At 41.8% G+C, this 23,012-nt stretch overlaps 2 protein-coding genes and 1 non-coding gene across 6 annotated transcripts in view; 1 reads left to right on the top strand and 2 right to left on the bottom strand.

Annotated features, from left to right (window-relative positions):
* The window catches only part of LCP1 (lymphocyte cytosolic protein 1), a 104,993-nt gene that overhangs the window by 18,808 nt on the left and 63,173 nt on the right, over positions 1-23,012 (bottom strand). For all 4 annotated transcript variants that reach the window (XM_005213674.5, XM_059892108.1, XM_059892110.1 and 1 more), the window contains 10 exon segments: positions 22,764-22,851; positions 21,491-21,654; positions 21,187-21,316; positions 18,621-18,753; positions 15,889-15,970; positions 13,525-13,690; positions 11,787-11,929; positions 8,836-8,931; positions 3,109-3,304; positions 946-1,024 (listed from right to left, as the gene is read on the bottom strand). In XM_005213674.5, coding sequence (XP_005213731.1) covers positions 946-1,024; positions 3,109-3,304; positions 8,836-8,931; positions 11,787-11,929; positions 13,525-13,690; positions 15,889-15,970; positions 18,621-18,753; positions 21,187-21,316; positions 21,491-21,654; positions 22,764-22,827 — 1,253 coding nt within the window. In that variant the 5' untranslated portion in view covers positions 22,828-22,851.
* LOC101902786 (heterogeneous nuclear ribonucleoprotein D-like) lies at positions 5,372-6,315 on the top strand. Its single transcript, XM_059892218.1, is given in 2 exon segments — positions 5,372-5,780; positions 5,782-6,315. Coding segments are annotated over 2 exon segments (906 nt in total). The 5' UTR covers positions 5,372-5,390; the 3' UTR covers positions 6,298-6,315.
* TRNAR-CCU (transfer RNA arginine (anticodon CCU)) lies at positions 20,830-20,902 on the bottom strand. The gene has a single exon. It is a non-coding gene; the product is annotated as a tRNA-Arg (tRNA).

Here is a 23,012-nt window from a genome sequence, read left to right on the forward strand (position 1 = left end):
TTCTGGGTACTTTACTGTACATGCTTCCCTGGTGGCTCAGACGGTAAAGCGTCTGTCTAGAATGCAGGAGGCCCGGGCTCGAGCCCTGGGTTGGGAAGATCCCCTGGAGAAGGAAATGGCAATCCACTCCAGTACTATTGCCTGGAAAATCCCATGGACAGAGGAGCCTGGTAGGCTACAGTCTACGGGGTCACAAAGAATTGGACACGACTGAGCGATTTCATTTCACCTTCCCTGGTGGCTCAGCGGAAAAGAATCCACCTGCCAAAGCAGGAGATGTGGGTTTGATCCCTGGGTTGGGAAGATCCTCTGGAGAAAGAAATGGCAACCCACTCCAGTATTCTTGCCTGCGAAATTCCATGGACAGAGGAGCCTGGCAGGCTATAGTCCATGGGGGAACAAAGAGTTGGACACGACTGAGCGACTGAACATGCTCGTAGGATGCGCATATAGAGTACAGTATCTTTATCTCTTGCCTGTCCGTTGATGCCAGCCCCTGAGTGCCAGCTGCTGTACTGTACCACAATACTTTCCAAGGTACCGTAAGATTAAAAATGGTTTTCTTTATTTTTGTGTTTGTTTTTAATGTATTATTTGTGTGGAAAGTATTATAAACCTATTACAGTACGGTACTACATAGCCGATTGCGTTAGTTGGTTACCTAGGCTGACTTTGTTGGGCTTTTGAACAAAATGGGCTTATGAACACCCTCTCCGAATGGAACTCATTCATATGTAGGGGACTTGCTATACTAAATACATAGCAAGGTTGGTGTATGCAAGTGAGTTTTTCAACACCTGCTGCTCAATTCGGCGTTTCCCCTCTTCTCACTGAGGTGCGCACATTTTTCGAAGAGAACTGCACACCAGAGTGATATCTGAAATCTTGGGCATCTTCACAGGTCTTGGTATCTCATATTCAGGAAGAGGCCCTCAATATTCTTACCTGTACAAATGATTGACTCGCGGGTTTACACCCAAGGAGTTCATCCAGTTCCTAAACGTCCGCTCTTCTCTCGTCTCACCTAAATGAATGAAGGCTAGTTATCTTTCAGGCACCAAGAAAATATGCTTTTTTATGATCAAAGTTTAACTAAAGCAGCTGTCACAAACACCGAAAGTAGAATTAAAAAATATAAAAACCCTAACGGATTTGAATGAGGGTTGCTATTCTGCATTAATTGTTTTTCCATTTCAGTTCAATGAGAACAGCATCTATTATTATTAACAGCGTACAAGAGCCCATGAGGGTAAACTGTTCAGGGTTGTCCCTCAAAGGCTTACATTCTTTCTGGAAGAATATGTGTTTTGAGAATCAAAGAGGGATCATGCAAGCTAGAGGGCTACCATATGAGGTGGATATTTATATTTGAGTTGAGATAAAGGAGAGAATTGTACAGGCTACATTTGGAGGCAGTGCAATTTGAGCTCTACCTTAGAGGGCTAGTAAAATCTGGATGGTAAAGAGAAAATAGGAGGGGATGTGGGGGGACGGGGTAGGAGATTATGTAAATATGAACACAAAGGGAACGACAGACAAGGTCTGTATTAAGACCATTAGAAACTGACTTTTCAGATATCTGTGTAGTGCAGTCCACACCGATAAGGCTGTCTAGTGGCTGGAACCAGAATCAGGGATCTTTGGATGCCAGGTAGCAGATTTTGGTTGATATATTAGACAATGACAGTCATTATGGGTTCTTTTTTAATTACTATAATAAATTCTCGAGCAAGGCAGAGTTATAATGAAAGCAGTACTATGATGTGTTTGGCAGCAGTGCGCAGAATTACTGAAAGGCAATATGCATTTAAATTAAACACACAGAGGGGACAGTGTTTGACACCAGCACATAGGCGCATTCAAGTGCTTGATGGATGGAGGGCTAGGCCCCTAAGACCTATTGAAACAGTTGGTGTATGATTTAGTAAGAGTCCGGAAGAGCAGAAAGGAAAAATAACAATCTAAAAGTCATTCTGTGGGAAGAATTATTAGTATTTGCTGATTCAAGAGATTTAGGGGTGAAGGAGAGGAAGATACCAAAGTGGAACCCAGGGTTTTGGTGACTGAAGAGAGAAAAATGTGGTATGATTCATGGAAATGGAGAATTTCTAAACGAGAGTGGATGGGATGGGAGGTTGGGGGGTGGGTAGAGAGGCAATGCAGGAGGGGGGAAATGATCAATTCTGCTTTTCATATTGATCAATTCTGATCAATACGCTGAATTTCAAGCGACAGTGATGAACCCAAATGTAGATGATCTAGAAGCAGCTGGAAATGGGTGGTGAGAGGGCTTGGCATACAAACTTGGTAGTCAACAGAATGCATGGGCCCCTGACCACCACACATCAATCATACAAATGCACAGAGCTGGAACATGGATTGACTGCATTTCCAGCTGGAGTAAAGCACTGTAGAAAAGGATTAATCTTTAAAATGTAGATTTCCTTTCTTGGGGGATATTCATTTATTATTATTTTTGCATTGATTTTTCTATCTCAATATTGGGACTCATTCACAATGGAAAAAAGAGAAAAACATCTCTGGCAACTTCACCTATTAGAACCTGACTAAAAGCTATGTGACTTTTATCTAGGTTTAGGGCATTAACCCCCTAAATATAACTGTCATGGATTTTGCCTCAAAATATTATTCCATGACCCCCATTACCCAAATCAGAGACAAAACAAAAACCTCAGTAAGCACCTCTTAGCATAAGTTAAATATCACTTTTAGATGACAAGTGGCTGCAATTTCTTGCCTCTAGGAATTAACACTCAGTCCATTAAGTACATAAATTAGGCTTTTGGAACTCAGGATTTATTTCATCCAATAATTAAATGCACTGTCTTCCCTAAAACATTTAATTCTGATAATGGATGAAGCCCATGTATAATGGATGCAATAGAATGGTAGTTGATTATTCCTCCTTGGCTGTAATTGACTTGATTAATCTATTTATTCCCTTTGTTAGGTACCAGAGAATTGATGACCTGTTCGCAAATCTCCCACGTGCGGGGCTTATGTTTGCTTAGGAGGTGATTCTGAATTACTCTTGAATTACAACTGTGACTGCTTCTCAGAACATTTACCCAACTGGTTTTCAGTTACCTTCAAGAGCCCCCCAGTCGATGTCCTGATTCTCAGGCTTGTGCAGGGCAGGGTATTTGTTAAAGAGGTTGGCAATAAAAGCCAAGTTCAGCTTGGGGTTTCCTCGGACAACATCCGTGGCCGTGACAAACTGGCGGCAGCCCAGCCTCTCCGCCTGCTGCAACATGCATTCTGCCCTCTGGATGTCGTCTTTCTCCTGCGATGGAAAAGGACACCCATCTCAAGGCTGGGTCAGAGCTTCTCCAGACACAAAGCAGACACGGGTTACATGAAAAACAGACGGGCATCTTACCAAAACCCTCAGTGTTCGACCTCAGGGAGACACCTAATAAGAGCAAATCATTCCTTCCATTTGCCTGGACCCACATCACAAGGGCGCTTCCCTGGTGGCTCAGACAATAAATAATCTGCCTGCAATGTGGGAGACCCAGGTTCTATCCCTAGGTTGGGAAGATCCCCTAGAGAAAGGACTGGCTACCTACTCCAGTATCCTCCCATGGACAGAGGAGCCTGGTGGGCTACAGTTCATGGGTCACGAAGATTCAGACATGACTGAGTGATTAACACACATACACACACACAAATCAGAGTTTCAAGTAAGAGGAATATCCACTTAATTAATCGAGTCTTCCTATCTTTATACAGAGCAGGACCATTTCAGATGAATGGCTGTCTCGTTTTTAAAGAGATGCAATAGATTCTACAATTTTATCATTTAAGTTGATCTTAATTATTTTCAACCATTAGGCTTTCTTTTTATTATCTTCTGGCATAGCAGCAGCAGTAGTAATATTAGTCACTCAGTTGTGTCCGACTCTTTGAAACCCCATGCACTGTAGCCCATCAGGCTCCTCTGTCCATGCGATTCTCCAGGCAAGAATACTGGAGTGGGTAGCTGTTCCCTTCTCCAGGCAATCTTCTTGTACAGACTTCACAAAAAGTTCATTTATCAAATAATAAATTACATTTATTTTTAGTTCATTAAAAATATTTACATCTGCAAACAAGCGTTTTTGATTAGTTTAACTTCTTTACCCACATTCAGCTGGTGTACCTGCAACTCTGACAAGATAAAATTTAACCTACATAGTGTCACTGATAGAATATATAACACCAATTTGGCTTTGCAGACTTCAGATTGAACATCAATAAACTGTGGAAAATTCTGAAAGAGATGGGAATACCAGACCACCTGATCTGCTTCTTGAGAAATTTGTATGCAGGTCAGGAAGCAACAGTTAGAACTGGACATGCAACAACAGACTGGTTCCAAATAGGAAAAGGAGTTCGTCAAGGCTGTATATTGTCACCTTGCTTATTTAACTTCTATGCAGAGTACATCATGAGAAACGCTGGACTGGAAGAAACACAAGCTGGAATCAAGATTGCCGGGAGATATATCAATAACCTCAGATATGCAGATGACACCACCCTTATGGCAGAAAGTGAAGAGGAACTAAAAAGCCTCTTGATGAAAGTGAAAGTGGAGAGTGAAAAAGTTGGCTTAAAGCTCAACATTCAGAAAACGAAGATCATGGCATCTGGTCCCATCACTTCATGGGAAATAGATGGGGAAACAGTGGAAACTGTCAGACTTTATTTTTCTGGGCTCCAAAATCACTGCAGATGGTGACTGCAGCCATGAAATTAAAAGACGCTTACTCCTTGGAAGGAAAGTTATGACCAACCTAGATAGCATATTCAAAAGCAGAGACATTACTTTGCCAACAAAGGTTCGTCTAGTCAAGGCTATGGTTTTTCCTGTGGTCATGTATGGATGTGAGAGTTGGACTGAGAAGAAGGCTGAGCGCTGAAGAATTGCTGCTTTTGAACTGTGGTGCTGGAGAAGACTCTTGAGAGTCCCTTGGACTGCAAGGAGATCCAACCAGTCCATTCTGAAGGAGATCAGCCCTGGGATTTCTTTGGAAGGAATGATGCTAAAGCTGAAACTACAGTACTTTGGCCACCTCATTCGAAGAGTTGACTCATTGGAGAAGACTCTGATGCTGGGAGGGACTGGGGGCAGGAGGAGAAGGGGACGACAGAGGATGAGATGGCTGGATGGCATCACTGACTCGATGGACGTGAGTCTGAGTGAACTCTGGGAGTTGGTGATGGACAGGGAGGCCTGGCGTGCTGTGATTCATGGGGTCGCAAAGAGTTGGACTCGACTGAGCGACTGATATGATCTGATCTGATCTGATACAATAGAACGCTCCTCCGCCACTGCGGCCGCGACTTGGTCTCAGCGCCAGGACCCTCCGGCGGACCACTCCGCAGCTATGGAAGACATGAACGAGTACAGCAACATAGAAGAATTCGCAGAGGGATCCAAGATCAACGCGAGCAAGAACCAGCAGGATGACGGTAAAATGTTTATTGGAGGTTTGAGCTGGGATACAAGCAAGAAAGATCTAACTGAATATTTGTCTCGATTTGGGGAAGTTGTGGACTGCACGATGAAAACAGATCCTGTTACTGGAAGATCAGGAGGATTTGGATTTGTGCTTTTCAAGCATGCTGCTAGTGTTGATAAGGTTTTGGAACTGAAAGAACACAAACTGGATGGCAAATTGATAGACCCTAAAAGGGCCAAAGTTTTAAAGGGGAAGGAACCCCCAAAAAAGGTTTTCGTGGGTGGATTGAGCCCAGATACTTCGGAGGAACAAATTAAAAGAATATTTTGGAGCCTTTGGAGAGATTGAAAATATTGAACTTCCTGTGGATACAAAAACAAATGAAAGAAGAGGATTTTGCTTTATTACATACATAGACGAGGAGCCAGTAAAGAAATTGTTAGAAAGCAGATACCATCAAACTGGTTCTGGGAAGTGTGAAATCAAAGTTGCACAACCCAAAGAGGTATATAGCCAGCAACAGCAGCAACAAAAGGGAGGAAGAGGTGCTGCAGCTGGTGGGCGAGGTGGTACTAGGGCTCGAGGCCGAGGTCAGGGCCAAAACTGGAACCAAGGATTTAATAACTATCATGATCAAGGATATGGAAATTACAATGGTGCCTATGGTGGTGATCAAAACTGTAGTGGCTATGGCGGCTATGATTATACTGGGTATAACTATGGGAACTATGGATATGGACGGGGATATGCAGACTACAGTGGCCAACAGAGCACTTACGGCAAGGCATCCCGAGGGGGTGGCAATCACCAAAACAATTACCAGCCGTATTAAAGGGGACACTGCCAAAAACAGGAAGGGATTGCTAAAGTAACCATCTTGCAGGAAGACACTGAAGGTTGGTCTTCTGTTGATCTAAGATGATTATTTTGTAAAAGACTTTCTAGTGTACAAGACACAATTTGTGTCCAATTGTATATAGCCGCCAATTAGTTTTCTTGGTTTTTACTTTGTCTTTTGCTATCTGTGTTATGACTCTGTGGATTTGTGTTTATACAGACTTTGTTTGTATGATTACATGTTAAACCCCAAATAAATGCTTCCTTATGTGATTGTTTTTCTATATCAGGTACTAAATAACTCTGTAAAAGTGTAATTTTAAATAAGCAATGATAAATGCACAGTTTATTTTGTAGGGAGTCTTGCTCCATAGGAAGAGAAAACTGTGGTCCTTTATGAATAGGCAGCTACAGTGTCTGCTCTGTTGCCCTTGTTTGTTAGATGTATTCTGTGCTCTTAAGGGAGAAGGAAATGGCAACCCACTCCAGTGTTCTTGCCTGGAGAATCCCAGGGACGGGGGAGCCTGGTGGGCTGCCGTCTATGGGGTCACATAGAGTCGGACACGACTGAAGCAACTTAGCAGTAGCATGCCCTTAAGACTTCATTTTCCTCTCTAACCGAGGCTTCCATCATAACCTATAATGTTGTTTCCCCTCTGCCTATCTGGAGACATTGTCATGAAAGCTTCTGTGGCATTGTTATACTGTTGTGATTAGTGGGAGCTTTCTAGTAGACCATGAGTCTCTGGTTATATTTTGAAAAGTACATTTTTAATGGCACAAAGCATGCTGGTAGCTCCTTTTATGAAGAAAATGTTTTGCTTTGTTCTTGTCTTCGGAAAGGCATTTTTCAATGGATTGTTGTATTCAGTGGTCTGCTAGAAAGAGCTTTGACTAATCATAATATCATAACTTTGTTTTCTTGATTTAAATGTCCAGATATACCCATTGCGGAGTCGGGGGCCTAAAGCTGTGTTATAAGAGCTACAGGTTAAGAATAGCAGATATGGTTAGATTTTACACAACAATTTTGGCAAATAGGTATGAAGTTATTAAAGTTTGAACAAAACTTAGATTAAAAGATTTGAAGTAGTAGCTAAGTCAATTAATTGTATTCTATTCTGTTGGTTTAATGTCACAGCAAGCACCAAACTGAACAAAATGTTTTCTCTTGGGGCCTTGTTAGGAAGCTGTACTGGGTGTTAACTGTTAGATGGTGTGAGTTCTTAGAAGGCATGGGTAGTGGGTTTCAGTCATTTTTTTATGTGGTTAGTGCATGAGCTGAGTAGCTGAGCATAATCACACTCAGACATAAAAGAATAATGGAGAAGGCTAACCCTTGATTCTCATATAAATGCAAGTTTAGTGTGACCAAGTCATGTCATTACAACACATCTTCCTGGTGCATTAAAAAGAAAGCCTTTTAGCTCTAGATTTGGGAGGATATCCTAGATAAGTTCAAGTCTTGAATTTTACATTCAGTGTAGTTAACTGAGTTTAATGTTTTCGGTCTTGTTGCCTTGGTTTCATGTTCGCCATTAGGATTGGCATGCATGTTTACCTGTGGAATAGTTCACCTCACCTTCAGCCACGTGTAAATGTTTTTGTGCTAATGAACCTGCCTCTTGCTTTCCTTGGTGCTTGCAACTTTCTTTATTCCAGTGATGTTTGTACTTGATGGGCTATCAAGTTATAATGCTTTTGGCCTTGTTTTGCTATTTGACCTTAAACCTAAGCCAAGTACCAGTGTTGGCTATTGCAAGGGATTGTTTATTCTTTCAACATGCAACCTTAGGGGACAGAAAGGAGATTTTCATTTTAAGTTATGTTGTCAAGTCAGTAGGTGCAGTGTCTTTAGGGCAGTAAATCTTGTAAGTTCAAATATATGATTAGGTGACAAGTTGACACTGAGATTGTCCTTCCCCTGATCAAAAATGAATAAAAGCTTTTTTTAAACAAACAAAAAAGTCTATTCAAATAGGACTAGAGAATTTCTAGTAATTTATAAGCAGACTCTTGTAAAAGAAGACTTAAGTTTTGTTGAAACACAGTTTACTGCCTTTTAATGCTCTTAAAAGTCTATGAAAGCACTAATTTTCAGACAACCAGAACTTACTAAAACTGGAATTATCTCTTAATATGATGCTTTACTAGTTAATACTATCGATTATATATTTCAGATGCTTTACTTCTCATTCAGGAATGAGTTTTTTTCTTTCAAATTTCTTTTAAACAATATTTATTTATTTTTTGGCTGAGTTAGGTCCTGGTTGTGGTACGTAGGAACTACACTGTGTAATTCAGGACCTTTTGTTGCAACGCATGGACTCCACTCCTCTCTTTGCTTAACGTTTATTTCCAGATTCAATTTTCCACAATTACTACCCCAAACTGTTAACAGTTTTTAAAAATTTAACAGGGCTCTAAGCAGAGATGTCCACTCATGGACCTCGAGCCAGCATCACGCAGGGCAATGGAACCACCAATGCAGAAGAACAATGGCATCGACACACGACTTGGGGTGTGGACTTACCCTCAGTCCTGACATGTCAATAACAACAGCGGGAATACCTTCTTCATCTCCTTTTGGAGCCACCTGTTCAAGCAGGTGGTAATAAGCTTTCGAGTCCTGTGAGAAATGAGGAAATTACAATTTCAAGATGGCATAGCTAATTAGACACTTAGCACAACAATAATTTCCCCAAAGCAAACATATTTCATTTCTTATCCAACTATCATTCAAGAATGCAACTTAATTAACAAAGCTGGGAACATTCACTAATTTTCATTTTCCCCTTGTCCTTTACATATTATATTTATTTGCCTTTCTTTCTAAAAGAAGTATAACAGTTAAAAATACAGGACATACATAAAAGGCAACCCAAAGAAGCAAATACTATTCTGCTGCCCTCAGGGGAGAAAATAATTTATTTACATGTATTAAATTGTATACAGGAAAATATATATACCTTTATATTGCTGTAGAAGTCAGTCAGCTAAGGTTTAATTTAAAAAAAAAGTGACAGAAAAAGGAAGCAGAAGTTTAAAGCAGAGTTTAAAAATACATTTAAATGGACAATCAGCAAAAGAAAAAGATTTCACAGACAAAAAATTGAAGCATTCACAAGCAGTCTTTATGCCAAAGGAGAAATATTAAGTGCACTTAATATTGATCAAGAAGCTAGAAAAAGTGATTAAATTTCATTATCTCAGGATATAGATATTGAATTATCATGTTTTCTTAGATTCTGGAAATAGGTTTATTGACAAGAAATTTTCCGAATCACAGTCAAAGTTTCTCATTCAATGAAAGCATACAAATTTTCAGGTAATTTGTTATTTAAATCGCTGAAAGACATCTGTTTCTCTGTTTGTTTTTGAAAACTGGGTAGAGCCTGAGGAAACCAGAGGTACGCTCACCCTTGTGACCTTGGAAAGATGAGAAGAGACAGTGCCAGGCCCTGATGCTGCATCCGGGACCAGATTTGAGTCTCTTCATGCTACCCTCCCCTTCTCTTACTTTCTGCTATAGCTCTTTCAAAGTCAGTGAAAGTTCCATGCAGCTGCTCTGTTGTTTAGTCCCTAAGTTGTGTCCTACCCTTGCAACCCCATGGACTGTGGCCCACCAGGCTCCTCAGTCCTTGGGATTCTCCAGGCAAGAATATTGGAGTGGGTTGCCATTTCCTTCTCCAGGGAATCTCCCCGACCCAGGGAGCGAACCCAGGTCTCCTGCATTGGCAGGCGGGTTCTTTACCATCTGAGCCACCAGGGAAGCCCTCCATGCAGATGTTAGGCATGAATAAAATCTGCATGTCACATGTCACATCCATTTAGCTTTGCTAAGAGTCATCTCATTTCATGGGACCCTAAGAAACGTGTTTCACTCTGTGTTGGGTGTTTTCCCCTCCTTTGCTGACTTGCTGTGATTTAAAGGCATCCCCTCAAGTTGCCAGAGGTTGACTTATACATCTCAGCACTGACCTAGGTGGTGATGCAGCTGCTCCTGGAGAACAGCCACAACCCCTGTACCTGTGCTCAGCCTGCCAGCTCCCATCTCATGTTCTAAAGAACACAGCCTTTCAGTCACAGGAAATCAGGTACATTTATGGCTCAGACTAAGCATCCTAATTTTGTCTGAAAAGTGTGGCTGAAATAATGGCCAAGTCTAACTGTTGAGTGCAGAGGGAGATAATGCTGTCCAACTGCTAATTCTAGGCTGGCTGCTCATGCCAGAAGAATGTGAATAACCAATGAAATTGTGTAGTTAGAAAAAAAAAAATGGCATTACTAGCTTATGTCCTAAGGAATAGGGGACTTTCCATCTAGAAGCTTTGCTCTAGATGGCAGACCTTGAATTCTAAAAGCCAGAGAAAGAGGGAAGCTGTCACTCAAGAATCAAAGCTGGAGTTGATGCTCAGTGAGTCACGTGACCTTTCCTCTGACCCTTCGTCTTTGGAGAAAATGTCTTTTTTTTAACTTTTGAGAAAGTGGAAGACTGAATTATTTTCCTCATGTTGCACACCATCATCTCATACCATTTCCTACTGGGGACTGACATTCCTTCCTGCTCCTTAAGCTCTTTCTATCTGGATATATCTATCATCAATGCCAACAAGCTGGTCCTTTCACCCTGACATGGAACTTTTCACAAACTTGCAAACCGCAAAGCATGTTTCCTTAGCTTTTCAACCTTTGGATCCCTGTTGTAGGATTAATTGTGTCTTCTACATTTTCTGGGGTTAATTCTCATTGCAGATTATTTCCAGAATCATTATCTTTACAGTATCACTCTGGTTTCTACAAATGCAAAGCTTTCAAGAAGTTTACAAATTGTTTTTAGAGGAGCACTGTGTATGGTGGTCAAGGACCATGGAGATCAACTGCTCAAGTAGAGCCCGGGCCCCATTCTCCAGCTCTGTGAACTTGAACAAGTTCCTTATATTCTCTTTACCTGGGTTTCCTTACCTGCAAAATGAGCAAAGAATAACTCTTATCTCAAAGACGTGTCATGAGGATTAGCAGAGTCGATACATGCATAAGGCAGTTAGAAGAGTACCTGGCGTGCAGTCTTTGCTATGATTAGTGTAATTAGAAGAGTAATCCTGGTTTGATTTTCTTTGGAAAGGAATCCCCATCTGATGCTCCCGTTGACAAAATCAGAAAGACATTAGAATCCTATGGAGGCTCTCTTCACCTGAAAATCAGTCTTATCTCTTGCCCTTTGCCTATTTCGCCCTCATCGCTCTGTATCGGGATGTTGAAACTCTAGGGAACACCCATCATGTTTGATGCCATGCAGTTACTAGGGCCTCGGACAGATCTGCATGTGGCCCAGAGCTGGGGCTGCACACGGACCTGAGAACGGCCACTCCAACCAGCCCTGAACTTCTGAAGAGATGAAGCCTGTATCTTTGTCTGTCTCCATTAACGCCCATATTCCCTCCACTGCTGTGGTTAATCGCATTCCAACTCCAGTCCTCCTACCTTGATGTCGCTGCTGAAGTTGTTGATTTTGTTGCAGCCTGCGTTTTCCAGGTGGTAGTTAGCCCATCTCAGCAGGAGCTCCTCGGGAGAGAGTTTCATCAGGTCTTCCAGGCTCTCCCCTTCTCTCAGAAGAGCAGCCAGCGCTGAAGAAACACAACGACCGAATAAAAATGAACACAGGGGATACTTGGGGTGGGGGGGATCAGTGACAACTTAAATCAATGCAGGGGATCAGGAGTGGGGGGTTAGTAACAACTTAAACTGAGCCCTGCTGGGAAGGCAAAGGTAGCAAGCTACCTCTCTGGGATAGAGGGATGTATAGCCTTGGCCATGGAATAAACATCTTAGTAGTATTCCCTAAAAAGAGGTATAAGGTATTATGAGCCTATTTATTATCCCCATTTTGGGGGTGGAGAAGAAAGTGAAATTGAATTGCTTAGTCGTGTCTGACTCTGTGCGACATCCGGACTGTCCATGGAATACTCCAGGCAAGAATACTGGAATGGGTAGTCATTCCCTTCTCCAGAGGATCTTCCTGACCCATGGATCGAACCTGGGTCTCCTGCAGAATTGCAGACAGATTCTCTACCATCTGAGCCACCAGGGAAGCCTCTATGGGTGGAGAAGGCATGACACCAGTGAACGTCAGCACGAGGCCTAAGAGTACAGGGGCAGAGCTGTGGGGATGATCAAGACCATCGACTCGGAATGCTCTGCTGGGTCTGTTAGAACACATTTCATGATAGGGCATTTTTACTTTCAAGAGATCAATTTTGTGATAACGACAATGTCCTCTTGTGTATTTTCATACGTGTTTTATATTTCACATGCTTACCTGCATAATGACAGCAAGTCAAAAAAGTGCAATTAACTCTTTCCTCTGTGTTTCCTGGATGAATTAAATCACTTCTGCTCAGCGAGAAGGTCTAAATGTAGCTGAGGTCATTATTTGCAAATCAATATTCATTCTGATGTGTTCTAAGTTTCCCTATTTGCTTTTTAATTCTTTATATTCTGTTTAATATAATACACTGATTTTTAAATGGTACCCCAGAAGTCTTCACTGGGTATTTTGATTTGGACATGTTCACAAAATGTATATATAACTAAAGGCCAGAATCTGGCTACAGATGTCATATTAGTAGGATCTATACAGGAAAAATGAAAGGTAACAGTGCTTAGTATTGAATCTGTCAATACTACTTCTGTCCAAGGAACAGGCTGAATGTTGAAACAGTTAGGATGCTGACAGCAGATGGAGTAAGACTGACAGCTACAATATCTGGTTGAGAACTCTGAACCCCTAAATATAATTTCCTACAACCTTGGTAAAAAGAGATTGCATTTCTCCTAATCTGGTACTATCACTGCTGTATATGAACGCGAATTGCTTTGTAAAATCCAAGTTTAAAATAGCCTAATTTGTTACAAAGCGTCTAAAGGCAAAGTGAACTCAGAAAAACTCTTGAGGTTGGAGTCCCAGACAGCTAGACAGAGCTACAGGCTCTAAACAAGCCTCCTTATGAGTCTGTGGTCTTTAAAAGACATTTGCTCTGTTGTTTTAAAAAGTGGGCAGTGTGGACAGAATGGGTTATAGTAAAATGGACTGGATATAACTATAGTTTCAAAAACTGAAGATTCTGAGCTTGACAACTCATGACATCTTCCTTGTACAACCCTCAACATCGGCATTAATGAAAAGTCAGGCCATTATTCACGTCTGAGGCTTTGTTCATACCTTCGTTTCTGCTGAGCTCGATGTCGGCAAATAACCCAATCTTGATGACCTGCCACAACAGTCCCAGGACCAGGTAAGGCTTCCCCTCCTTTAAGTCCTCAGCGCCGATATTAACCACGTGGCACCCGATGGCTGACGCAGAGTTCAGAGCCAGGTTCAAATTTTCCTGAAGGAGAAAAAGTAATGCAAGTCTTGTTTTTGACTTTGCAGATGCCAAATGATCATTACTGACTGGCAAAGCAACAGTGTTTTGCTTCTGGAAAGTTCACAGGTCTAGAGGCATTGTCTTGACTAGGCTTAAATATCAGAAAAAAGCAGGAATATCTGGAAGAGAAAATCTAGCAACCTAGATACTAGGATCAGGCAGCTCACCCTGGTCAGGATGAAACTAACGAGTCCTATTTTTTCACACTGCTCTGTGATGGAGCCTCCACACTCAGCATCTCCATCAGCCAGCAGTCAAGGGGCACCTTTGAGGACAGTCACTGTCTTGTCACTGGTTATTGTCAATAACCCAGCTGTTGATGAAAATCAGGTCATAAAAGAGAACACCAAAACAGCTTTTTGACTTGCAGACTAGATACTGAAGGAATGAAAAAGATACAAATCAACTTCCTGGAAAAGACATGGTAGTTTTTACTAGGATAATTTATTGAGTATCCATAATATCTAGGGTCCTTGAGTACACACAACATATATAAAGATACACATAGGCCTATCCACACACATACAGATTATATGTTCTTATAAACTAATAACAATCTATGTAAGATGACACATATACAGTTGGAATAGGGTCAGTGAAGTTTTCGATCAGGGTTTTTATATAGCTGACCTTGAAAGCCATGGGTTTGAGCTGCTCAGACCCACATAAGTGTATGGACCCACCATGTACAAATATTGTGTTAGTCACTCACTCATGTCCGACTCTTTGTGATCCCACGGACTAGGGCCCACTAGGCTCCTCCACCCATGGAATTCTCCAGGCAATAATACTGGAGTATACATTTCCTTCTCCAATGTATAAATATAGTGAATACTATAGTGCTCCATGATCTATGGCTGGTCGAATCCACAGATGAAGAACCATGGTTATGGAAGAACCAAGTACAGGAAGCACAGACTGTAAATTATATTCAGATTTCAGATGGAGCAGAGGGTTGACACCCCAACCCTCCTGTTGTTCAAGGCTCAACTGTACTACTATTCTGGGTCTGCAAAGCAGGACTTACCAGAATCAAAGATCTACAGAACTTGTTTACAAAACACAGGCCACCAGGGAATTTGGAAGAGAGCTATGAGAAGAAAGGGCTTCCCAGATGGCTCCATGGTAAGGAATCTGCCTGCCAATGCAGGAGACGCAGGAGAAGAAAGGGCTTCCCAGATGGTTCCATGGTAAAGAACCTGCCTGCCGATGCAGGAGACGCAGGAGATGTGGGTGCAATCCCTGGGTCGAGAAGATCTCCTGGAGTAGGAAATGGCAACCCACTCCAGTATTCTTGCCTGGGAAATCCCATGGACAGAGGAGCCTGGTGGGCTACAGTCCATGGGGTTACAAAGATTCGGGCACAACTGAGCGACTGAGCACACACACACAGAGCTCAGATGACAAGTAAAAAAAATACGGGGTCCAGTTACGGCAAAGACTAAAATTTAACAGCAAGATTAAATATGACGTTAAGTGCCTTCATATACATTTAATCATAGTTCTTGCTTTGATCGCAGCTTCCATCTTTTAGGAACACAGGGTTGCTTAAATCCAAACAGGACATAATTTATTGTTCATGATTTAAGAAGTGAGACGTGGCTTCCGAGCGAGAAGATTATAATAATGTTAAAATGCTGGAACACAGCACAGAAACACAGCTTACTTACTACCAGTCACTGTTCCAGTTAATCAACAAATCGAAGGCATAAAAATAAGTTATATTTATCACACTGGTGGCTGCGCCCTTCACCACTGTGGAGGCTGCCAGAGCACTTCCCGTGTTCACCCCCTCACTTCTTAGAAAGGCTAATCTTTTCAGATAAAATGCTGTGTATCTGGCATCAGCTCAAAGATAAATTGCCAGGGGAAGTCTGAGTTAAAACTTGAGCCAGTGTGAATTTTATTCATAAGTGGCCAAAACAAACAAAGTCTACCCCCAATGACTAACACTCACCAACTCCCCCTAGCCCCACAATATTAATAAAAGATGAAGTAAAAATGTTTTCCCCTGTGCCCACTGGTCATGACAGATCACCAGCCCAGAGCCTGGGTTGGAGGAATAATGTTTGAGCATCTGAAAAAGCCCAGCTTGGCAGTGATGACCCATGCCTTCTAAGCACAATGCTGCATTAATTAAGGAAACAGGGAAGATGTACCTGAATGGTGAAAGGGGTGAGTTTCTTTTTGTTGATGGTCCTCTCATCAATTGTGTCTGGCACTGACAGATTGATCATTTTACTGAAAGAGAAACAATGAAAGAAAGCAGGCTTCTAAATAAAAGAGCCTAATGACATGGAATTAAAATTCTAGTGATGCCATAAGCAGATAAGACAGCACCATAATCTGCACTACTCAGTGTTCAAATATAAAATCAGTCATGCAATTTAACTAGATTCAAACTATTTGTGGAAAAGGTTAATCCTCCTTGAAGTCTTACTAATACAGTGAAGTAAGAAATAAGGATCCTACTTCATTCATTCACCAAAAAGCTGAACAATTATTCTGGTTCCTTTAATTAGGAAATTCTGGGTGGATAGCCAAAGCAAATTCTCCATGAGTTCTTCTCTTTCTCAGTCATGAGACTTGCCCCCACCATATAGATTATCCATACATAATCTGAGTGTATATAATGTCTAAATTTCTATTTGATATCTGGTCAAACTCTATACCTTCAACTAACCATATGATGAAATGTTTTATTATCTCCTGTAATCATTACAGTATCTGTATTTTAGAAATGTCTGCCACTTAAGTATCTAACATATTGACCAGACATTCAAAATAAGCAATTATTAATTATGAAAAACTGATTTTATCCACTTTGCATTGGTTTAACCTCCATGAGGTTATTAAAAATAAAAGTTCTTTGGCCACTTCCATCTTATTTAAAGAAGTTGGGGGAAAAAATCCAAAGGAACAACAACAAAATCAAAGAATAACAACCTTGAATGTGATTATTCCTTTTTTTAAATAAAAGAAATCAGCATTGACATCTTTCCTAACAATTTTTAAGCAACTACCTTTTCTTATGGTTGTTCTTTAAGTATGTATTTCCACAACTTTGCTGTGTGTGTGTGTGTGTGTACATTATTTAAATAAAAAGCACTTCACTGGAATTTAGGCAAACCAAACCCCTAAATCATTATTTGAAAAATACGAAACTAATAGTGAACTGGAAGCTATGAGAGATGGAAGGAGAGCAGCATGGCTCAGAAAAGAAAAAGATATCTTTGAAAAGCTTATAGTTGGGGGATTCTCCTGGTGGTTCAGGGGCTAAGACTCCACACTCCCAGTGGAGAGGGCCAGGGTTCAATCCCTACTCAGGGAACTAGATACTGCATGCCTCAACTAAAAAGACCCTGCATGCCCCAGCTAAGATTAAAGATCCTGTGTTTTGCAACTAAGACCCAGTGTAGCCAAATAAATAAATTTATTTTATTATTTAATTTTACTTATTTTATCATTTAAAAATAAATAAAATTTATTTATTAAAAAGAAAAGCTTATAGTCAAATTTCAGAGACAAAAGATAAAGTTATGTTAACAGCCCAAAGCAGAGCACTATAATGGCTCCTTAAGGACTACAAACTATATGCGCTTTAAGAATTCAGTGAAGGGAGAGATCACCAGGAGTTGGAACAGACCAGAAACCTTTATAGTAAATGGATTCATGTAGGAGGAGAGGGTGGGGAAGGGCATTCTTAAAAAGGAAAATAAAAGGCAAAACCAGAGTTGCAAGATGTAAGCAGGCTGTGTATGGGGAAGAGTGAGCATGGCTGCTGGTGGAGCCCTTCACTGGTACCCTGGACTGGGGGCCTGAGTCATGCAGGTCTTGGCAGGTAGGGCTAGGAGATTGAGGGAAGACCAGGCGATGCATGGGGTACCCGCGGAAGGAGTCAGGACCTGATCCTGTGCGCTAGGTTCTTGATGCCTTTTTTTTTTTTTTTAAGTTGAACTTTATAAAAATGAAATCTCACAGTGAACTCTAATAAATAAAATGCAATTGCTCGGGTCAGAGCAGAGGAAGGATGGAGGGGGTAGGTTGGTTAAAGTCCTGCCCACTCATCCTTTCCTTCAATTCCTGAGCCCACCTGAGACGAGGCATTTCAAGCCTCCTCAATTACTCCACGTTTCACGATGTCAGAGAGGCTGCCAAAGCAACAGCCACAGCGGCTCTTTCAAAGACACCGTCCTGAACGGACCGACGGCGCTGAGAGGCCTCCCATGGAGAGGATACAGCCCTCCTCTTCCAGGCGCCCCCAGCATGTGAGCACCACTCAACAGTCCCTCTGCTTGAGGACTGGCGTCAGGTGCTTTGATCATCATGCTGCTGTTTCCTATTCAATTCTATGCACTCTCATGACGGGCCATGCTCAGATGAAGAAAAATGGCATAGAATCCAAAAGTAATTGCTATTGACCTTGTGTTCCTATGGCCCTGTGTTCATGTTTCTCTCTGATCTATGCCTCCTTCTCCTCCACCCGAGTGAGAGTAGTTTTATATTTCTCATTATTAGTTGCTTTAAAAAAAAAAAGTGTACCATTTTTAAGTCTTTATTGAATTTGTTACAGTATTGCCTCTACTTTATATTTTGGTTTTTTGGCTGAGAGGCCTGTGGGATTTTAGATCCCTGACCAGGGATTGAACCCCCACCCCCTGCGTTGGAAGCGGAAGTTCTAACTGCTGGACCACCAGGGAAGTCCCATAAATTGCTTTTGAAATCAGTTTGCTCTCCTGGACCTTCCACATGAAAATCCAGAAAAGCATCAGATCCAGCTTAGCATCAAAGGAAGTGAGCCTAAAAGGATCAACACAGTGATGGTGGGTATTCCAGAAAATTCTAGGGAAACTTTTGGAAGCCAAGAAGGGAGTGTTTTTTTTTTTTTTACCAAAGCACGATGCCATCTCCAACAGCACTGAAGAGATCATTGGTGTTAGGATCCATTGGGATGACGTGCCGACAATCGGGGTCATTTTCCAGGGCTTTGTTTATCCAGTTGACAAAGGCATACTTCTCTTCCTCTGCAAGTAAATGATTAAAGTGACTTATCTGCAAAGTGAAAATCTGGTACAAGCAAAATCATATACACACATGGCTCTTAGATTCTCATGCCCAGAAGAGACATTGTGAGGTTCATCAGGTCCATTATCCTATCATCTCACCTTTATTGATAATAAAAAATCTCAGATGATTTGGGAAATAGGCACAGAATCTCTTTTATGTCCAAGTCATAAAACATACATATAGTAAGCAAATTCAGAAGCTATAGATATGCAAATATATTTAGAAGTAAATGCAAAAATGAAGTGAAGTGAAGTGAAAATCACCCAGTTATGTTCAGTTCTTTGCAACTCCATGGACTATATCCCAACAGGCTCCTCTGTCCATGGAATTTCCCAGGCAAGAATACTGGAGTGGTTGCCATTTCCTACTCCCTGTGTAGGGAATCTTCCCAACCCAGGGATCAAACCCAGGTCTCCTGCATTGCAGGCAGACCCTTTGCTGTCTGAGCCACTATCTATTTTTATATATGTAAATACATAAATAATTAAATGTTTATGTGTATTTCTATACAATCTAAATATGAATACGGTCCAATGCTTACATGATAAAACGCAGGGTTCAGCCTCTCACCCTGCTGCTTTCAGCGTGGGGCGATCACAGGCAATCTTTGCAATGTCTCTGAGATTCTTTACACAATTACAGGCATCTCTGCTTTTCAAAAGTTCGCTTGATGCCACCTTGTTTTTGCAAAAGAGCTACATCAGTACCTGTTTTTGCTCACCACGAGAAACCCGCAGGGGATTTTCGCTTTTATGAAAACAGGTGAAAAGTAAAAATAGTGCTCAGTGTTTGTTTTGCAGAAGCAGTGGGTATCCCAGCAGGGAGAGGACTGCCGCCCAGCTCCTTTCTTGGGACTACACACAGCATCCCAGCATCAAGCCGCTATCGCTCTGAACTGAGTCTGTGAGCATCTGTCTCATCTCAATGTATTCCGTGCATCCATCAGCAAGATATGACCTAAGGTAACTGCTTCTTCACTTTGCGATGGCAGCCCACTCCAGCACTCTTGCCTGGAAAATCCCATGGACGGAGGAGCCTGGTGGGCTGCAGTCCATGGGGTCGCGAAGAGTCGGACACGACTGAGCGCCTTCCCTTTCACTTTTCACTTTCATGCATTGGAGAAGGAAATGGCAACCCACTCCAGTGTTCTTGCCTGGAGAATCCCAGGAACGGGGGAGCCTGGTGGGCTGCCGTCTATGGGGTCGCACAGAGTCGGACACGACTGAAGAGACTTAGCAGCAGCAGCAACTGCTTCTTCACTTTGCACCACTTGGGTTTACAGAAGGTTTCATAGAAACACTGTACTTTCAGATAGTGGGGGAAAATTGTATGATGAAATTGCTATGAAATGAAATCACTTGTGATATGATATTTCTTTCGTATCAGTAAAGCTGCTAGAAATTTACTTTAGAAATTTTAATAAAGCTTCAAGTTATGCCTTATAGCCCAGCACTGTGTTTCCCAAATTGTGCATTACTGAAAGCAAGAATGTCCCTCAGAAGAATTCTGACTCACAACAGTTTGGGAAACAATGCATAGCATATTACTGTCTTGAAGATTTCACACAGCATATTATTGTCTTGAAGATTCCTATGCACATTTACAAAGCAAAAGCCTGTAAAATTTGCTATATTTAAAAATAAAAGACTGAACTTGGTCTTTGCCATTAAGAATGATACATAACCATGAGCTGATCTTTAAGATCAAACTGTGTTTTGAAGACCTCAGGAATTACTGGAATTATTGGATTACTGTACTGTTTGGGCTATTAGAAGTTTCCATGAAGGCTGATGGATGGCAGCCTTCAGAATAAATACACAATTTTCCTCCAAATCAATGAAAACACAATTTTTTTTTTGGACTGCTCAGCAAGAATTAAGAACCATCATGAATTTTGGAGGTAGAAGCCTTTTTGTTCAAAAGATTTTCAGAGGAGTTTTGGCAGCCTTTAATATGCTTAAAAAAAAATTTTTTTTTTAATTCACGTATTTATTTGGCTGCACCGAGTCTTAGTTGCGGCAGGTGGGATCTAGTTCCCTGACCAGGGATTGAACCCAGGGCCCCTGTATTAGGAGTGCAGAGTCTTAGCCACTGGACCACCAGGGAAGCCCCTGTAATGTACTTTTTAAATGCTGATGAAATTACTTGGCATTGGACCCTATCTAGAGCCAGAACTGTGGGCCCACTTATACACAGGAAGATAAGCAGTAGTTAATAAACTCAGGTTAACTTCTGTCTTTCTTTGCACCCTTTAGGTTTGAATGCTGAGTCTGGAATCTGTAACCACAAAAGATGTGGATCCTTTCGACATGGTTCGCTCTCCCCTTGTCCCCAGTTCACCCAACCGTCTCTCCACCTCTGCTTCCCGGCTCCCACGCTGGTACACCTACCTGAGTATGAGTGTTGAGTGCCAACACTAGACTGCTCGGAAGTGCCCCCGATCGCACAAATCCCTTCCTTCTTATTGATAGCTTTTCTAAAGGTCTTGGCAACCTCTGTGCTTTTCAAGCCATGAAAAACCTGCAAAAACATAATGTCTCTTTAGAAACCTAATCTGTGATGTAGAAAACCATAAAGGAAACAATAAGCTATGCTGAAGCAAGAAAGGTGAGACTGTATTTTGTATTCCTGGTATTTCTCAAATTGAACTTCCATGTTTCAAATGCATCTCCTTGGCTTCTGCATCCTACTCACCTTGATAAACTCATCAAAGCTGATCTTCCCATCCTGGTCCAGGTCACCTGTGGTCATCAGGTTTTCTGTAATTTCTCTCACCCGGTACCCAGGCAGAGGCAAGCAGGCAGCCTTGAACAAGTCATTCAGTTCACTGCAGCTGATGTACCCATTGCCATCGGTATCTGTAAGGCAAATGAGGAGCTGATGGCTCAGGGCAATTTGGGTCACAGCACAAAGAGAGGTGAGAGAAGGCCTGATGGGAGGACAGTGGTGGGGAGAAGGGGTCATTCGGGGGTTGTGAGCTGACCCCATGCAAAGTCAGAATCTCACAAGAGACCTCCTGCTATTATAAATGGGTGTTACCATCATTTCCAGCACCCAAGAGTCAAAATTTCAACAAAGAGGTTCTGCCAACAAGCTGAAGAGACTCTTACAGAAACAGATGGGAAAATAAATCACAGACTTGGAGCTACAGATTAAGAAAAAGTATTTGTTGTTGTTTAGTCATTAAGTTCAGAGAAGGAGATGGCACCCCACTCCAGTACTATTGCCTGAAAATCCCATGGACGGAGGAGCCTGGTGGGCTGCAGTCCATGAGGTCGCTAAGAGTCGGACACGACTCAGCGACTTCACTTTCACTTTTCACTTTCATGCACTGGAGAAGGAAATGGCAACCCACTCCAGTGTTCTTGCCTGGAGAATCCCAGGGATGGCGGAGCCTGGTGGGCTGCCATCTATGGGGTCGCACAGAGTCAGACACGACTGAAGCGACTTAGCAGCAGCAGCAGTCACTAAGTTATATATCTGACTCTACAGAGACCCTGTGGACTGTAGCCCACCAGGCTCCTCTGTCCATGGGATTCTCCAGGCAAGAATACTGGAGAGGGCTGCCAGTTCCTTCTCCAGGGGATCTTCCCGACCCAGGGATCAAACCTGAATCTCTTACTAGATGGTAGATGGATTCTTTACCACTGAGTCATCTGGGAAATAAGGAATACTATAAAAACAAAGGAAATTAAAAAAAAAAAAGACAAGCTATAAAAGCTGAGACTTAGTGGTCATTTCCAGGAAAAGCTACAGGTGAAAAAGGGCTCATATGCCATGTTTTGATAGAGAAAGAAGTAATTTTCTTGAAGAATAGCTTTCAAAAATATTTCCCTAGCTCCTGTAATCAATAGCACTGTATTCCTGCCCTTTCTACTATTTTGCTCATGTTACCAGTCATTGATTCTGTCCTGAAGCTACTAAAAAAGTAGAGAATTGTGTGACTTGAGGTATCAAGTTCACTCACCCACTTTGGCAAAAGCTTCTCTGAGCTCCAGCATTTCTTCGTCGGACACTGATCCTCTGGCCATTTTTTACTGCGTTAGGCAACAGTTCTGCAGAGAGGCGACAACACAGGAGTGACTGATATGCATCTTCTTAAGATACCACATTGAGAAGAAATTCTTATTTAGTAAGTAAAGAAATATTTCTTTGCACCCCTTATGACTTATAATTATCTTCCCAAAAGGTAAGAAACAGACTTTTTCTTATTTTA

Source organism: Bos taurus, chromosome 12 (genome assembly GCF_002263795.3).
Source record: "Bos taurus isolate L1 Dominette 01449 registration number 42190680 breed Hereford chromosome 12, ARS-UCD2.0, whole genome shotgun sequence".
NCBI classification, from domain to species: domain Eukaryota; kingdom Metazoa; phylum Chordata; class Mammalia; order Artiodactyla; family Bovidae; genus Bos; species Bos taurus.